This window comes from Thunnus albacares, chromosome 10, assembly GCF_914725855.1.
Source record: "Thunnus albacares chromosome 10, fThuAlb1.1, whole genome shotgun sequence".
NCBI classification, from domain to species: domain Eukaryota; kingdom Metazoa; phylum Chordata; class Actinopteri; order Scombriformes; family Scombridae; genus Thunnus; species Thunnus albacares.
The window spans coordinates 9,076,632-9,093,981 of record NC_058115.1 but is presented as its reverse complement, the minus strand read 5'-3'; the positions used below and the strand labels follow the sequence as shown (position 1 = coordinate 9,093,981).

The 17,350-nt window shown below is 40.2% G+C and overlaps 1 protein-coding gene across 3 annotated transcripts; it reads right to left on the bottom strand.

Annotated features, from left to right (window-relative positions):
- Positions 1–528: 528 nt before the first annotated feature.
- slc7a2 (solute carrier family 7 member 2) lies at positions 529–17,253 on the bottom strand. Of its 3 annotated transcripts, none has more exons than XM_044363534.1 (12): positions 12,815–17,253; positions 10,939–11,319; positions 10,699–10,854; positions 8,661–8,826; positions 8,302–8,438; positions 8,000–8,222; positions 6,135–6,274; positions 4,555–4,657; positions 3,802–4,013; positions 3,503–3,669; positions 3,308–3,416; positions 529–2,622 (listed from the first exon to the last, which is right to left on the bottom strand). In XM_044363534.1, the coding sequence occupies exons 2-12, from the start codon at positions 11,306–11,308 to the stop codon at positions 2,432–2,434; spliced, it is 1,974 nt and encodes a 657-aa protein (XP_044219469.1). In that variant the 5' UTR covers positions 11,309–11,319; positions 12,815–17,253; the 3' UTR covers positions 529–2,431. The 3 variants fall into 3 exon arrangements, with proteins under 3 accessions (XP_044219469.1, XP_044219471.1, XP_044219470.1); XM_044363536.1 differs by lacking the exon at positions 6,135–6,274 and adding an exon at positions 5,698–5,834; XM_044363535.1 differs by having other exon boundaries at positions 10,939–11,316.
- Between the last annotated feature and the right edge of the window lie 97 nt (positions 17,254–17,350).

The window sequence follows — 17,350 nt, the reverse complement described above, 5'->3', positions numbered from 1 at the left end:
ATCATGAACACTTAGTTATGACATTTAAATTTATCATTTGCACAATATGTTCAAGAGTTGCCGACAAACATGTTGATCAGAATTTTGCAACCAGTTGTAGGGAAAAAGTCCTCCCTGTAAAAATATTTTAAAGAAAATTGGATGAAATTTGCAGGTGTTGTTTAATGAATAGATATTTATTGGACCAAAGGAATGCAAGAAAAAAAAGTTAAAAATAAAAATGCCCACAATTCAGGTGTCAGCCACATGGTGGTGATATCTACAACAAAAGCTATCAGTTCAAACCTGCAAAAGGGCAAAAACTTCAGGCCCTCACACAGAGGAGCAGAAGCATGTGGAATTTTGATTAAAAGCCTTTATTAGCCACATGGCTTGTTCATGACAATTTTAAAAATAACTGGTTTCTCTCTTTTCCACATATTTGAAGATTTCAACCCCTTTTTCTTAAGTAGCACCAGTTGTTGTTTTGTTTTGTTTTGTTTTGTTTTGTTTTGTTTTACATTTTTTTACCCATTGATGATTGATTTACCCATTAAACACTAGCTAGCTGCTTTTTTTTTTTTTTTTTTTTTTTTTTACTTTGAAAAACGGCTCTCTTCTTTCTTGATTCATGACCTTTTCTCTAAATCTCATTGAAATATGTTGTTTTTGTATGTAGTTTTTGGGATATTATGCCATTTGTCTCACAGACAAACAGGGTGGAAAAACATGAACTCCTTACAAATGTAACTAAAGAAATGAAATGCCAAACATTGTGTTACTGGAAAATACATTTATTGTATTTATCTTTTCAGTCAGTAACAAGTGATACTACTTCATGGTTACTTTTCTTGTGTGTACTTTATCCTGTAACATCACTGGAAGAATCTACACTGTTGATGTAGAGGTTCAATCTAGTGGAATATCTACCTACCAAACTTTTGCTAAGACTATTATTCTCAATTTGTTCCACATTTATTTACACCACTGCACTTAGGAAGGTCTTAATCAGTCAACCTGATAGATCAATTAGCAACTTCCTATAGCCTCAGTACAGTACAGGTGAAAGATCAAAAAATAAAAACACGTTTCTACTGTAAACTAGAGCTCACTGAGCCTTACAATTCATAGCACAAGAGAGAGACACACCGCTAAAAGGCCAGAGGAAAGAATGTAAGCTCTGAATCTTCATGCAGTTCAGCCCAGTGAAGTCTCTTCAAACCTCATGAAGCAACACAGACTTTAAAGTACTGAACATAAACACCAAGAACAAGAGAAGAAATCTGGAAAATTATCAGTTTATCTAAATTATGTGGCAAGACAGACCTTTAAAATACTTTAAAATTGATTATTGTGCATTTTGTTAGGTGGCAAAGTAGTCTGTTAAAGAGAGAATAATTTCATAACAGTAATATAAACAACATGTCTGTGTCAAAATAGCACAAAATGAGAGACAAACAGGAAAATACAGCCTCATAAGTCATAATCTGATAGAGTGACAAAAGAAACTACTTAATGAGTAGAGTTCTCTATCAAATAACAAAATCCATATTCAGATTGTAACAGTTCATAGATAAAATCCTAAACATCCAAGAGAGAGTAAAAAAAAGCTAATCTGTGCTGAATGAGACCCTTACTAACAGCTGCAGAGACAATGACTATGAATTGTTATGCAACACTAACAGAAGCCTGGAAATTTTCCACTAGCGCTTGCCCTACTTTGAGGTCTCTGACATACAAATTGAGTCAAGTCACGACATGTAAGTGCCTTCGGAAACATCTGACAAACTGTAGATGAGTCTGAATGCGGCGTTGTCTTTATGATCTTTTTTGTACAGCTATCACACATGTATGCATATGAAACAATTATGCACAAAATACATTTAACACATCTTAAACTTAATGTTGGTCCTTTTTCAGTTTCGTACACTTCAAAAAACAAGTGCTTTTCCCACAAACTAATATTCTTTAAACTATCACATCATTGGTGTATCAAATAACCTAAATGGAAAGCACAGATTTTACAGACTTTACATTTAAAAATTCACCTGTACAAACCTGCTTAGAGTGAAAAACTAAAAACATATGTCCATAATGAAACAGAAAAGCTTTGTTGCAATCTTGCATCGACTGCTTGAGTGTTTAAGGAAATGAACATCACTCTCCAGTGTGTAACCTGTCCTTTCAATTCTGCCTCCATGCTGTCCATGAAGCACAATGTGACCTACAGGATGTGGTCCCATCACAGTGATAGAGATCAGAAGACAGCGGCGCCTCATCATGTGACCGCTGTTACAGAATACTGACGGTGCATACTGAATGCACTTGTGACTGAGGCACACATGGTGAAGCTGTATATACAGGTGCATTGAGGCATAGCTGCTGTGTGCGTTTACGCGGGCTGCTGTGTCACCAGGTGGCCTCACAGAGTCTACAAATGAGCTGGAAAACTTTAACACTGACTGGTTTTCTCTGGGCAGATGAAGCGCTCCTGGTCCTTTCCTACTGCACTCATGCCAACCTGCTTCTCACTGCTGGTCTTCTGTTCCTGCGTGCTGTTGCTGCCGCTGTTCCGAAGACCCTGGAGTTGGCGCTGGCGCTCCACACTGTGCCACATGCCGTAGCCAAAGTAGATCAGGAAGCCTGAGAGAGGTGTTGGAATAGCTATTAGATATCAAAAACACCGACTAAGGCATTATATCCTCATAGGAATAATAAGGCATTTCTGGAAAATATTTGCTTTCTTGCTGAGAGTTAGATGTGAAGATGGACACCAGTCTCATATCTGTTAGTTAAATATGAAACATAGCATACAAACTGGAAACAAGAGGAAACAGCTAGTGAACACATGATATTTTATTTGTTTAATCTGTACAAAAAACAAAATATAAAAATGTTACATTGTGAACTAACTGGGAGTTATGTGTCGGATTATCTCTAACCCAGGAGCAGTGACTTCTTGAGGTCTCTGCTGGTTGCCTGGCAACCTCACAGTGATGACAAGACTCCAGGACAACACTGCTCCTGGCCAAGAAAAAGTATCTTTGGATCATAGACTGCATATAATTTCTAATTAGTTATAAACAGTCTGTGATTTGGACAGAATCAGGCTAGCTGTTTCCCCCAGAGTCCAGTCTTTATGCTGAGCTAAGCTCACCGACAGCTGGCACCAGCTTCATATTTATTGTACAATCATGGTATCATTGTTCCTCTCTACCTCCCTGCAAGAAAGTGAATAATTCCCAAAATGTCTAACTATTCCTTTAAATAGTCATAATGGGTCATGGCTGTTCATACTTGTTTGGACCTGCAGTTGAAAGTCACTCACCTACAGCCATCCACACAGAGAAACGCACCCAGGTATCTCCACTCAGCTGAACCATGAGGTAAATATTGACAAAAATGCTCAGAATGGGCAGAAAAGGCAGAAAGGGGACCTGTAGCAGCAACAAACACACAAACACTATTAATTTTTTTTGTGATGGATCAGTCTCGTTCTGGGCAGACTTGAGCTGCTACATACCATAAAGGAGACCTTCTTGCTGGTCTGCGGCTGCCTGCAGATCATGTAGACGCAGCCACCGAAGAGGAGGAGACACACAGCCAGCGATGCCAGGATCCACACTTCCATGCCAATGATGGAGTTGTTATGGTATGTGGTGAGATAGCTGGCTACGCACACCAACAACACTGTGGTTTAAGAACACACAATTAAGTCTGGCTCATAAATAGATAAGAAGATATATAAACACTTTAAAAAAAACGCTCATACTTGAGACAGAGCCTGAGTAGAAGAATGTTAACCCGGCCTCCCTACAGTACCTAGCACACAGATAGACATGTTGACCACACTGGAGGAATGCTCAGAGGGTGAGACGGGTGGGTGCAGGACAGTCTGCAGGGTGGAGTTTCCACCTTTCAGCATGTTGAGGTGGGATTCTGACTCTGTCAGGTCGGACTCGCCCTCCTCAGAGGACAGGTAGTCCTTTTCACTGGTACCTGCCCGCCGTTCCAGAGATCCATCTGGCTGATACCTGGAGGCATCACAGGTTAAAGTTTACAAGTCTGAGCTTTACTACATGCCAGAAATATGTGTTTTCATGTTTGTCACTGTACTACAGAAAAGTCGATATTCATGCCTCGAGGCACTGTCTGTTTATCCCCTATACAGCCACAAACCGCTTTAATTGTGCAATACTTTAATGTGTTGGTTTGACTTTGTTAAACAAGTGAAGCACATAAATCTGGTTCAAACCAGCGGACAAACACTGTGTCTGTGTTTACTGCGGCTGTGGTGATGAGTCACCTTGGTGCGACCAACAGACGCATAGAGTAGGTCCAGAGTTTAGGAAGTCAAGTAAACACCTACATTCACTCAGGCAGCCACTTCACATTCATACAATGGCAGCATTCACAGCTCTTACATCACCACTGTGATGTAATAACATGAGATGTACATTACACAAACAGACTAATATACATGTGGGTTTTTGGAAAAAGCTATTAAGGAAGCTCTTTCACAAATATGATTTCCTTCAGTTAATATTTTTTTGAGTTATTTATAAATGTACCCACCTGAGAATCAGTACACACACAGCAACCAGCGAATAGGCCAGCAGAGTTCCAATAGACATCATGTCAACCAGCGCTTTGAGGTCAAACAGGAAAGCCATGATGGCTACAGCAAGCAAAGGAAACACAATATAAAGTTATAAAAACATACAAAATGCTAGGGAGCATTACTGAGTGAAGCAATCAGTTTCACAAAACAAATGAAAACATTAGTTTACACCAACATACAATGGTGCAACATTAATTTCCTTGCAATCAAAAATAGAAAAACCATTTTCTTCAGATGCAAAAAAAACAACAAATGAACATGAACAGATGCAGATTACTGGAAATTTCATGCAGACATGTTTCCACAATAGAGACAAAAGAGCTGTTGTGTTTCTCTGGACAGCTGTAATCATCTACATACTGAGTGTCGTTTGATGTGAGACACACTGCGGTGCTGCTGTCAGTTTCCTTTCTTGTATCTCAGCACCTGACTCCAGTATGGAGCTGATCTCAGCAGAATGGTTCAAACACTGAGCGGTGTCTGCTGCGCTTCACAACAGTATATGAAAACAAAAATATCTAAGAAAGCTCCCCTGTCCAGTTCTACCAGTTGCTCAGTACATGGCTTGTGCTCTCGGGGGGTTAGTGTGCTGCATCCCTCCCACGGTTCACATCTGCTCGCCACTTCCCCAGATCTGAGCCCCACCACCTGCATGCATGCAACCATGTACTATACACCTGGATCCTACTGAGCAGGAGCGCTTTAGAAGTTTTTAATCAGTCCAAAAGGCCCAGACTGCTTCAATTTCATCTTTACTTTATCATTAGTAGCCATTGAAAGTATCTTCAAGTATGAGTTATTTCACTTGACTTAAAGAGTAACTTCAAGCTGAACAGTGCTCTCTGACCACACCCAACAGTGATGTCACAGTGTACTGACACACCCTGGAGTACACCTCTGCATCACCACAGCAAGGTGATGAGTGTAATGTTTACTCACATGCTATTGGAAACACCAACATCACCACGTTTAACATGCAGTCACCATCACCACCACCTGACAATGTGTACAAAGATAAAAAAAAAACCCAAACAAGTCCACGATACATGATAGGCGATACACCTCATGATAGGAGAGTCCTTGTCTCGGGAGCTTACCCGCAGTGGTACCTGCCGCCATGGTGGCAGCCACAGGCGACTGGCGCTTACTCACTTTGGACATAAATTTGAACAGAATGCCATCTCGTGCCATGGCAAAGAGAATGCGCGGCAGAGGGAACATGGAGCCCAACAGGCTAGGGAGAAGAGGGTTCATGGTTAAGTTGAGGGCATTTTGGGAAAGAAAACATGACACTTGCACAACTGTGAAAGAACAACGTGTGTACGGAGGGGGAAAAAACTCCTTTTAACAACTTAGATCATTTAAAGCAGGAAGTGTTGGGTCAATGGGTCAATTTAAGAATGGCTGCAGTTCATTAAATTATAGAGCAGACGAACCAACTGATTCATCTGCATCTTTGTCCGTATCTTTCACAGTTGATCGGTGGAGAAAGATTAGCAGGAGTGATCTCACTCGGATGCTCCCCGGCTCTCACCTGCTACTACACCGGAGGTCATAGTGGCAATAAGTGGGGTCTTCGTCTTAGGATTGATTCGGGCTAAGACTTTGAAAAGCACCCCATCCTCTGCCATAGCATAGATTACACGAGGCATAGGGAAAATGGAGCCCAGCAGACTGCATGAGACAGCAGAGACATGCAAGACCAACACGTTAGTCAAAAAGAGCCACACACACACACGCACACGCACGCACGCACGCACACACACACACACACACACACACACACACACACACACACACACACACAAACACACACCATCAAAGCTTCAGAGCATGATTAAAGTCAGTAAGTGTCTTTCTTTCCTGCTGGTCCCACAGTAATATTAATTTTTTCCATTCATTTACATGATTTTAAATGAATGGAATAGAGCTGATTTTAAGCATCTTTCTAAGGCAAATTATATTTCACAAATTTCTTTGAACAATTTTTAATGTTTTAAACTTTTTGTAGTTTTTCTCAGTTATGGATGCTGGCTCAAAGTTTTATTTATAGGGGTTTCATGTCCCAGCAGTGTAAACATTAAGTTCAAACATATAAAAGCACCAAAATGTGCTTTAGAAGGTTTTCGCAAACAACTATCTGCATTGCATCATAGTTTGCAAAACTGCCAAAGGGCAAATCCCAAAGTAACAGGATAAACATTGATATCAGGCATTGGCTTATCCAAGATTTAATTGATTCAAGTCAAATTTGATAACATCCACATGAATGTAGATCATGTGATAAGTTAGTGACTGACATCCACCAGGGTTTGTTGACAGAAAACGGAAGGGGAACTGATGCACAAACCTTCAGGCAAGAAAGACAGAATTAAGTCACACCAATACAATGTTTTGAGACACTGCAAAACTTGTCCATATTAAATGGGACATATTATGCTTTTTCTGGTTTTCTGTTATTTTCATACTGCAATGATCACAGATATCTATGTTAAACAAAGTTCCAAAACTTAAGGTTAATGTATGTAGAAATGCTCCCTGCAAGTCAAAAGCCAGGGCTTCAACCTCCTCTGAGAGCTTCGTTTGTGATGTTTTTTTCTACCTTACCGACAAGCTGACGTCAGCTCGTCATGCATGCACACAAACGGCCGTCTGTTCTGTTGCATTGGTTGCTAAGGTTGCTGCTACGGATTTTCCAGTTGTTGTTTGTGTTGTCCACTCTCATGTATCAGATTGGCTTGAACATGTATGGATGTATTTGAGAAGTTGACATTTCTATTAACGAATGAGAAAAAGTAGTGAAATCCTACTACTATAGTTTGTTTCATAGTTAGTTGACATAGCCTCCTGTGCGGCCTGAAGTCGGCCATGAAGCAGCTTCCAGAAGGTGGCCAATCAGAACAGAGTGGGCTCATTGGGAAGGGGGCTTAAAGAGACATTAGCGAAAACAGCCTGTTTCAGACGGAGGCTGGAGGCAGTGTAAAGGGTCAATATAAGATAAATAAGGAGTTTTTTGAACTGTAAATCATGCAAAGAAAATTCTAGTAGAGCCCTAGAATAAAAATATAGACCTGTAAATGCATAATATGTCCCCTTTAAGATATTTTAATTGTGAACAGTGGATCACACAGACATGCAGGTATCTCAAAACAGAGAGAATTAAGCTGCGCCCACCATGTCCCATAAAGCAACAAGAATCAATCCAATACAAAGACACAGTAAGAGATAACTGGTCATAATTGTTGACCACATCTCATTCACCATTATTACCTATTTACAGCATGCACATCAAAAATTAAATTCTGCTGAGTCAAATACAGCAATGTCTAAATATTTTCATCAATTGAATATTGATATTTTGTTTTCAGTTTATTTTATAAAGTCAAATCCAGTGGTTACCTGGTAGAGAGGGCACACAGTGAACCTACAGCGACCACATATTTGGCAGGACTCCAGCCCACATATTCAAAAGCCATGGGCAACGGGCTCTTCTCATCCAGCAGGTAGTAGGGCATCATGAGGGTGAGTGCAGCCGACACGCCAAAATACGCCAGGAAACACACGGTCAGTGACACCACAATGCCAATGGGGATGGCCCTCTGAGGGTTCCTCACCTCCTCACCTGTAACACAGCCACAAAGATCTTTAACTTTGATGTAATTAAAGACAACCAACCAATTAGGCAAATGCCAATGGCTCACCTGTTGTTGCAATGCAGTCAAACCCCACAAAAGCATAGAAGCAGGTGGCAGCTCCAGCTAACGTCCCGCTGAAGCCGTATGGCATAAATCCTCCGACTCCATAATCACTGCTCACATTGGCCGTCACTGATAAGTTCCTGAAGCATGTATACAGATTAGTAATGCTGTATTTAGGGAAGCATGACACTGAAATTCAATAATAAACATATACTTGACCAATAAGCATGTTTTTCATTTCAGTGCAACTGTGCTTAGTTTACACTAGTGTGACCCTGACATGTTTGGTGCCAGTTTCTGATATATCAACTTTTAACAGGCTATAAAAACATACAATTTCAATGATCAAGTAAATAAATTACCTTCTAACTATTGTGACATTTATGAGAGATTCTTCAGTTATCTTCCAGTTGTGTGTGTCTCCTTTGACGAAGCCAGAAATGATGACGAACAGAAGCACGAGCACATTGACTGAAGTGAAGACTTTATTGACCCAGGCCGACTCCTTCACCCCAAATGACAAGAGTCCTGGATGAGCACAAAGACAACAACAAGTGATGTTAGCTGTAACTGAACTGAAAAGTCAGCACTGTACTGCTAAACTTGTTAATGTTAATGCCCAGTAATCACAATTTATCTTTGCACACACAGGATACATCTAGTGACACTTCATCATTATTAAGTAGCTAGTAGCTGAGTCCATCAGTCCAACAGATGCCAATTACTGCACATATTCTGGCAATTGAGCATGCTGTTAATAAAAACTACCACTTATTAACAGTTGCATCAGTTGTTTACTCGATGACTCAGCATGTTTGGTAGTAAGGTGTTGCAATTTTTGGAAATCTGATGGGGCTGTGTGTGATAGATTCATTCTTTAAATGGATAAAGGTTCTTAAACTATGAAAATAAAGTGAATTTGGGGTGAGTCAGACCACAGCAAACTGCGGACAAAGTTATAAACCTCAATTCTTCTTTCAGTTTTCACAAAAACATGTGCTGGTCTTCTAAATTTGGTTTTGTTGAACGGATACTGCATAATTAAGATACTGCATCTGTCATCCTTGTAAAAACAACCGAACACTAGTGGATTGTTTCTGGGTCACACTGACCTAATTGCATTAACATGCCAATAGATAAAACACATGATAAAGTTTTTAGGGTGCAACCTTTCCCAGAAGGTTCGTTTTGACATCTATGCAGCGTAGTCCTATGAGCATGGTGAACTTGACGGTCCTGTTAACATTTTTTTTATTATGACTGATCATTTCTGACTGCTGACAGTAGCCTGAGGGTCGTAAAGGTGGAATGTAACCAAATTTATCCAGTCCAGGTCCCTGGACTGTCATGAATCATACCGGGGGGAAACAAATCGCCAGTACTGTCCAAGTCATCGACTGCAACTGATGATATTCAACCATCAGCTGCTGCAGTGGAGCTTCTCAGTAGCCTGAGGTTGTAAAGAAACTGTAATTGTACTGGACAGTTCTCAGCTACGACTGTATGTGAGTGTGGGAAAAAGACGCAGGATGCTGGCTGCTGAAGACTAGCAGGATGAGCTGGGTTTTTATGCCTCGGCGCCCGCAATAGCCAAGGCTGGAGGCATTATGTTTTCGGGTTGTCTGTCTGTCCCATTCTTGTTAAAGCAATATCTCAGGAATGCCTTAAGGGAAGTTCTTCAAATTTGGCACAAACTTCCACATGGACTCAACGATGAACTGATTAGAATTTGGTGGTCAAAGGTCAAAGGTCACTGTGACCTCACAAAACGCATTTTTGGCTATAACTCAAGAATTCCTACGTTCATCATGACAACGTTTCACACAAATGTCTAATAGATTAAAATGATTAAGTGATGGCATTTTATATCCAAAAGGTCAAAGGTCAACTTCACTGTGACACCATAATGTTTTGAAAAAACATTTTTCTGGCCATAATTCAACGCTATAACTCAGGAACAGAAGGGGAGATTGTGACCATTTTTCACATGTGGTCAGATACTGAATTGGTGACACTAATCTTGGGTTCCCACCTTGAAACTGTGGTGATTTTATTAAATTCCTTCAAAATCTTCTCTATAAATATTATATTAGTCTGGACAGACTTGGATGTAAACTGCAACTTGACTGGTTGGTGAAGGTATACAATCGTGAGGCGGTATTTCTAGTTTTATAAAGGAGTGGGGTGAATGTGAGCTTCAAGCGGACTCACACAACCTTGGCCTCTATGATGCATGTGCCCTGCCCCATTACCCACTTATCACACAACATCCTGCCATCTCTTTATTGAATTATGCCAGCTGTGGCTCATTAAAGCTGGTTGTTTAAAACAAAATGTACCAATTCTAATTTTTCAACTTTTGCTCTTTTTATGAAATCCAGCTGTTATTTGCTGCCTTACCAGAGAGCAGCAGTATCAGACACACGGCAAAGAAGTCGGGGTATTGAGCCAAACCAGGTGAGTTCATACTGAAGTAGGTTTTACAGAATATCTCTATGTGTCCTCCTATCATTTCATCAAATGTGCCACTCCAGGCCCGAGCAACTGAGGAGGTACCTGTGAAAACAGAGAACAGAACACAATGAAGAACCAGCATCTTCTTCAGATGACTCAATGATTCAGAGACCATCACTGACTCACCAATCACATAGGAGAGAATTAGGTTCCAACCAGTGATGAAGGCCCAGACCTCCCCTACAGTCACGTAACTGTAAAGGTAAGCAGAACCAGTCTTAGGGACACGTGCGCCAAACTCTGCATAACACAGGCCGGCCATGACGGAGGCCAGGGCAGCGATTAGGAAGGAGATGACGATACTGGGGCCCGAGTCTCCCTTGGCCACTTCTCCAGCCAGGACGTAGACGCCGGCGCCCAGAGTACTGCCCACTCCCAGGGCAATGAGGTCGACGGTTCCCAGGCAGCGGCAGAGCTTTGAATCCTCCAGGCTGCTCAGGTCAACCACTTTCCTGCGCACCAGGGAGCGACCAAATGACAGAACCTGCTCCAGCATGTTGACACCTGCTGACAAAAGCAAAGAGAGAGCAGAAAAGACTGAAAGTTCCTGTGCAGCTTACTGTAGGTGTGTGCTACAGACATTTTACTGTGTCCGTAAAATACATGTTTCATGATATTTTGTCTTCTTTTGTCATCTCGTCTCTTTTTGTGTCTTCTGTGAACTGTCCCATGTCCATGTTTAGTTTCTTTAAAAAAGAATGTGAGCTGGTTTAATGTGCATAAATTTATGTTCTGGAATTGATTTGGTAATTTGATTAGATGAATCAATAATGATATAGGTGCACAGGTATGTTTGGATGCAGCATGGGGGCATCTAAGGTGCAGAAATACATTTATAAAAAAAAAATCATGTAAAATATTTTATAGTCACAATGTAAGAAGGAGGGAAAAAAATCAGCAGTCAGTAGATCTCACCTGACCATTATGACTATTCTTTAGATTTGCATCAATATTTGCACTTTTTTAACTTCCAACACATTTTGATTCAGCTTCACCTGTTTTGCATTTTGAAAGCTTTTGCAGCGTTTCCTTTTGAAAAATGATGAAATGTTGGTTGCAACTGCAAACAAAGGTGGGGTCAGTGTTGAGCGTTGAGAGGGATCTTAACCCTACATACTATGACATGCATTTTAGGAATGCAGCCAAGCACTATAGCGTGGTAAAGTTCATACAGTAAGAGTCCCATTAAAAATCTATTGTTTGCAGTTATGGTGCTGATCTGAGAGCTCAAAGAGCTGCATTCATAAGTGGACGATGAATGCACCAGTATAATACAATAAGGACATTCCAGTAGCTCTCTTTACTAATTACATTACCAAAAAAAGGAAAGCAAAGCAGAAACTGCAGGGGTCTTCTTTTGTTTTCACTGTCTCATGTTAAAAAAAATGTCTCTTTTCATTGATAAGACTGACAGGGATCCTGCCTAAATAATTACAGGGATACAATATGATAATAAGGGAGTGAATTTCACTGCTCTTCAATGAATAGTTTCAAGCTTGCTTTTAAAGTTGAGGCTCCTTCTTTGAACCAAAACTTTGATTATTTTGACCGTAAATTAACACTGACGACCGTCCAAATATGCATTGATCTCCATTTAAGTGTGCATATTTAGACCAGGAGAAATTAGTTTTGGCTGTGACGGCTCATTAACATTACAATGAGGGCAGCATGTTACAGCGTCTCCAGGAATACAGTGGATGGTAACTGAAGATTGTAAACATTTTTTTGAAAATTCAGTTTTAGAAATCAAAACACAAATTGCATTAATTTAGCCTGTCAGGAAAAATACTATATAATACAATCATTCTAAACTTGTTGTGTATATTTTACAATACACAGTAACAGTAACATTTAGCTCATATTTTAAACTGAATGTGCTGAATTTCTCTGCAGACTGCAGGTTTACACTCACAGCTACTGCAAATTTGACTATTAAATTCCAGCATTAGTTATTCTAACTTTATGCACAAGCACTGTAGCTTCATGAGAGACATGCACCTACCTGTTAGAATGACACTTTGTGGATATGACAGCTCCAAGTTCAGTTAAAGAAACCAGAAGCCTGTTAGAAGTGTCTGTGTGTTTCTTCCAGCTTGCTTCTGCAGGGAGATCAGCTGCACATGAAGCACAGGTAAAAGTCAAATTACTGATCCCATGAACTGCAGCCTCAAAACTACACTTTAGCACTGTGCTCCACACAAATTCACTATGCTGGCATGTAAACTGTGCTGTATTTTTACTCCTCCCCTCTGTCCCCACTGTTTCTTCATAGGATCTGCCCTTGCCTTGCCCCTAGACTCAGCCTCCAGTCCCGCCGCAGCCCGGGGAGTGACGTCCCTTGAGCTGAGTGGGGAGACGAGAGTGGAGGAGGGGACCCCAGGGAATGTGGGGTGGGATACGTTTCACGTCCATGCTTGTGATTTGGGGGAGTATTGTACACTGCACCATAAGCTCCCATCCTGGGATCACACAGCAGGACAGAGAGGAGAAAAGAACAGGAATCTTTACGATAGACATTGTGATTTTTAAAGCATACTGAGGCCAAATAGATCCCAGCTGCCCAGATACTTACTGACTACTGATAAATGGTTAGGCAACTGGCGTTAACAAACATTGAGACAGACACTTGTGTTTACCCAGTGCAGCCCACAAGAGTGCTGCTAAAAGCATGGGTGCTGATTGGTCAATGAAGGGTGGACAAGCTACAGCACTGGGGGGTTAAGTCCTCCTAATGGAAGACAGGTATTGCTCAATGTTCTCTGAGCTATTGGACCCATGGACATTACAAAATCAATAACACAGCTCACTGTGGTACACCACCAAAAAGCCTGGCATCTCCGCAGCAACTTCAGTTACAAGTTAGAAAAAAAAAGTCACATTTTTTTTCCCTCAAACACTGCCTTCGAATTACAAATAAGGTTGGAGTTTGCAGTGGAGTGTATTTCTGCCAAGACCAGCTCAAACCAGCTTAAGACCTCAGTGGGAAGGTGGCAGCTGGCCCCTGGAAACGCGGTCCAACCCACAGACCAGAGGCTCAACTGCATGACAACAGCCAGCTCTCTCTCAGTTTGCCCATCCAGCCAAGCTGCCAAATATCATGGCCGATCGCCCACCAAACCTTGGCTCCAGGGGCTGTCCTGCATGCTGATGGGAAAGAACAGACTGGAGACAATACTGTTAATGCTGGCTGTTTGACTTGAAACACAAACACACATTTATCTAGAAAATGGACCTGAATAAATTAGTCAGAATGAGAACAAATACAGACTACAGTGTGAACTACAAGGAGAGAAATAGAAAATAAAATGTGAGAAACTGTCCTGTGTGCTTGATCAGAAATATCAGAGTGGACATTTTAAGCTATGTCATAATGATAAATTAGATAATCTGTTACATCAAATTAGTTAGAAATAATCATTAACATATTTAACTAGAAGAGTGAACTCAGTAGAGTGCAGATCTCCGCCAGGTATGTACAGTGTGTAAGGAATGGTGTTATAAACCAGGTTTTTTATGAATCACTGCAACCACAAGAGGTCCTTGAGCATACAGTCATAAATGTGCATAAAAATATATTAGGCTGATGGATCCAGAAGTATGCAAGATTAGCTGCAGACAAATACACACACAGACACGACCAAAATAATTAAAAAAAATTTCTCCCATGGCAATCTTACATCTAAATGTTAGGACCTAAAACAGCCTTTGTTTCTGGATATTTAGTTTCATTATGCAATATATCTAGAAGCAGATTTTTACATATCATTATTGTTTTACTTGAAAAATGCAAAACTAATATTTTTTTATATTATTTGGTTTGCATGAATTACACAAAGGATTTGGTTTGCATGACCCTCCTGGAGCATAAAAATACTTGCTTTTGTAGTCGGCATTAAGTTTCTTTACATGCAGGTCGTCACTGTAACCATGGAAAGGATGGAAAGGAGTCCCTGGCTCACCGTATTTCATTGTTGACATGCACTAATTGTGTGAAGCCAATTGAATACATTTGCCCTCCAATGGCTGAGTGACCTAGCTTCAAAAACGTGGATATGGTCAACAGATTGAGTGGTGTTTGCCTTTGCAGACACCGGACTGCTCGCTCCAGTTAACACTGGTGTCACCAGGAAATGTTAGAGTGAACAATTACTGGTAAGGCAGACAACAGCTCCAAGTAGAATCAAGACAGCAAGAGTGACCACCCACAGGTTAAAAACAGCAGTCTCGGCCCCAAGTGTATTCTTCAGTTCAATGAAAATATAACCAGTTTATGCGGACGTACCAAAGTCAGCTGAATAGACAATACAGAGACAAAGAAGAGAAGTTGGGGTGATGGACAACCACTTTTGTAAACAATTATTAAAGAATAAAAGCTAAAAAAAAAAAAAAAAACATATTAAAAAGGGAGTTAATAAAAACTCAGTGTACCACTGTCAGATTTAATATGTAGACCTGAATTAACTTCATCTAGTTCAGTGTAGCTCACTGGAAAAATGAAGACAAAGTATTAAAATAGGTATGATACTTGTATGATCCATGTTTTAAATATTGTACCTCTCAAGTTTAGTGTAATGGCACAAAGCCTCCACATATTACATTTTAAGAACCATCTCAGGACAAAAGCCTGAAGACATTACTTGATCTTAGTTTGACTTAATACTCTTTTTATTAGGTAGGAGGATGAAGCATTATCTATGGATACATTCATTGTCACTGAGGGCTACCTCTGAGTGCTCATGCTTAAAGTGATTTCCTGTCCGTATCTGGGTCTGGTTGTACAGTACTTTCAGGTTTTTGTGTAGTGGATGTCTCTGGTAATGAAATGATTACAGTTGCAATATTTAAATGTAATGCAATGAGCATTATGGTTTCACAAACAACTCTGGCCAAAAGTTTAAATGTGCATCAATAGATTACAAAAACTATTTTCAGCAGTAGACACAACAGCTTCAATCACGTAGTAAGATACTGTATCTTTTTTTTTTTTTTTTTTGCTCTACATATTTGGCAGTAGAAACAGATTCCTTTAAATAAGATCTCTGTCCAAGAATCTTTTGGCCTGCAGGTTAATTTTGGCCTCAAGCTGACTTTACTCCAAATCCCTCAGGATACACTGACTTCCAAAAATGAATTCCTCACTGAGAAGGCTGATATGGCTCGATGTTCACTGTGTGTTGCGGACCATTATGTCTAAATACAATCATTGCTGTAGGAAAAAAAGACTTTGTATTTTTAAATTGCATTTTTTAAGTAGGAAATTCGGCATTGCAGTAAAGTTAATCTGCATTAAAACCAAGAACTGTGTTCCACAGTTGTGGGACAGGTGGGTTACAGGCCGCAAAATAAATTACAACAAGCTGTAGTTTGTCATCCAAATAGAGTAAATAGAATGTTAGATTTAAACTAGGTCATGTTTGTCATGGAGCACCTCTAAACCCTGGGTTAGAGTAAAACTGGCTGATATGCGCTGGGGATTTTACAGGTTTATTATCCTAATTAAATATTTAGTTTCAGACCTTCCCTCTGCACTGTAATGATGATATACATTTTTACGTTTATATGAGGCCAATTACTCCTATATGTACCGGTGATATAGATATCATAAAAAATATCACCTCAGCCCTCAAGATTGGACTGTGTTAATTTAGCAGATGCACATAATATTATTGCAGATTGAGATATCGTCTCCATGTGATATTATCATCAGTTGTTCTTTATAATCACTGGACAATCAAGCTTTTTTTGGTTCCTCATGCATGAATGCAGAGCAGTAAGAGAAGGCGTGCACCAGGGCTGCCAGGCGTCAGTAAGTCAATCACTTCTGCTTAGTTTAACTAACTACTTTTATCGTTTTTCTTCTCTCTACTGTCCTGCAACAGATGGCTACTGTGCCAAGTGGTGTGCAAAATACTGCAGAATATAAAAATACATTTGAAATTCGATGTGACTTGCCAAAACTACGAGGTTATCAGAAGAACTTGATAAACTAAAACAGTTTAATGTGGGTGCACAGATAAAAAATGTACACATCCAGCTTTAAATCATACGGAACCCATCCGTGTTTGCACTAGGGAGCGTCTCAAAATAGCTTCGCGCTCTGTTTAGCAGTGCAACAATGACTTAAACAAACTATAAATGTTTTATGCTGAGTGGCAGCATCCACTGCACCCTACAAATTTAGCCTTTAAATAGCATTTAAACTGTCTACTGGCCTACTTTTGGGACACATCCCTTAACATCTGGGGCTAGTTGCACAAATCTACATTATGATACTAGTTTTGACTTTGCTCTTACACTGGTGTGAATCAAGTTTGGCACCTTCACAAAAGAGATAAAAGACTCATTTAAGGCCTAAAGGTTAGCCTTACATAAGCACTGTACACCTATGGTCTACTAACACAGGTGTTTTCACTTATGAGGCTTGATTAGACCTCCTCTCAGTGTGAGTGTGTACAGACAAATTTACTTGTCTGTCACACTCCTGTTAACCTTTGTTATACTTGTTATACTTGTTGTGAATGACAAGTGTCAGCTACAG

Bases quoted from the DNA above. Each gene is read 5' to 3' on its own strand.
- slc7a2 (XM_044363534.1), bottom strand. From the start codon at position 11,308: ATGCTGGAGCAGGTTCTGTCATTTGGTCGCTCCCTGGTGCGCAGGAAA. The intron at 3,670-3,801 runs GTACTGTAGGGA...CTTAAACCACAG, and splicing joins CATGTCTATCTGTGTGCTAG to TGTTGTTGGTGTGCGTAGCC. The intron at 2,623-3,307 runs GTGAGTGACTTT...CACCTCTCTCAG, and splicing joins CTCTGTGTGGATGGCTGTAG to GCTTCCTGATCTACTTTGGC.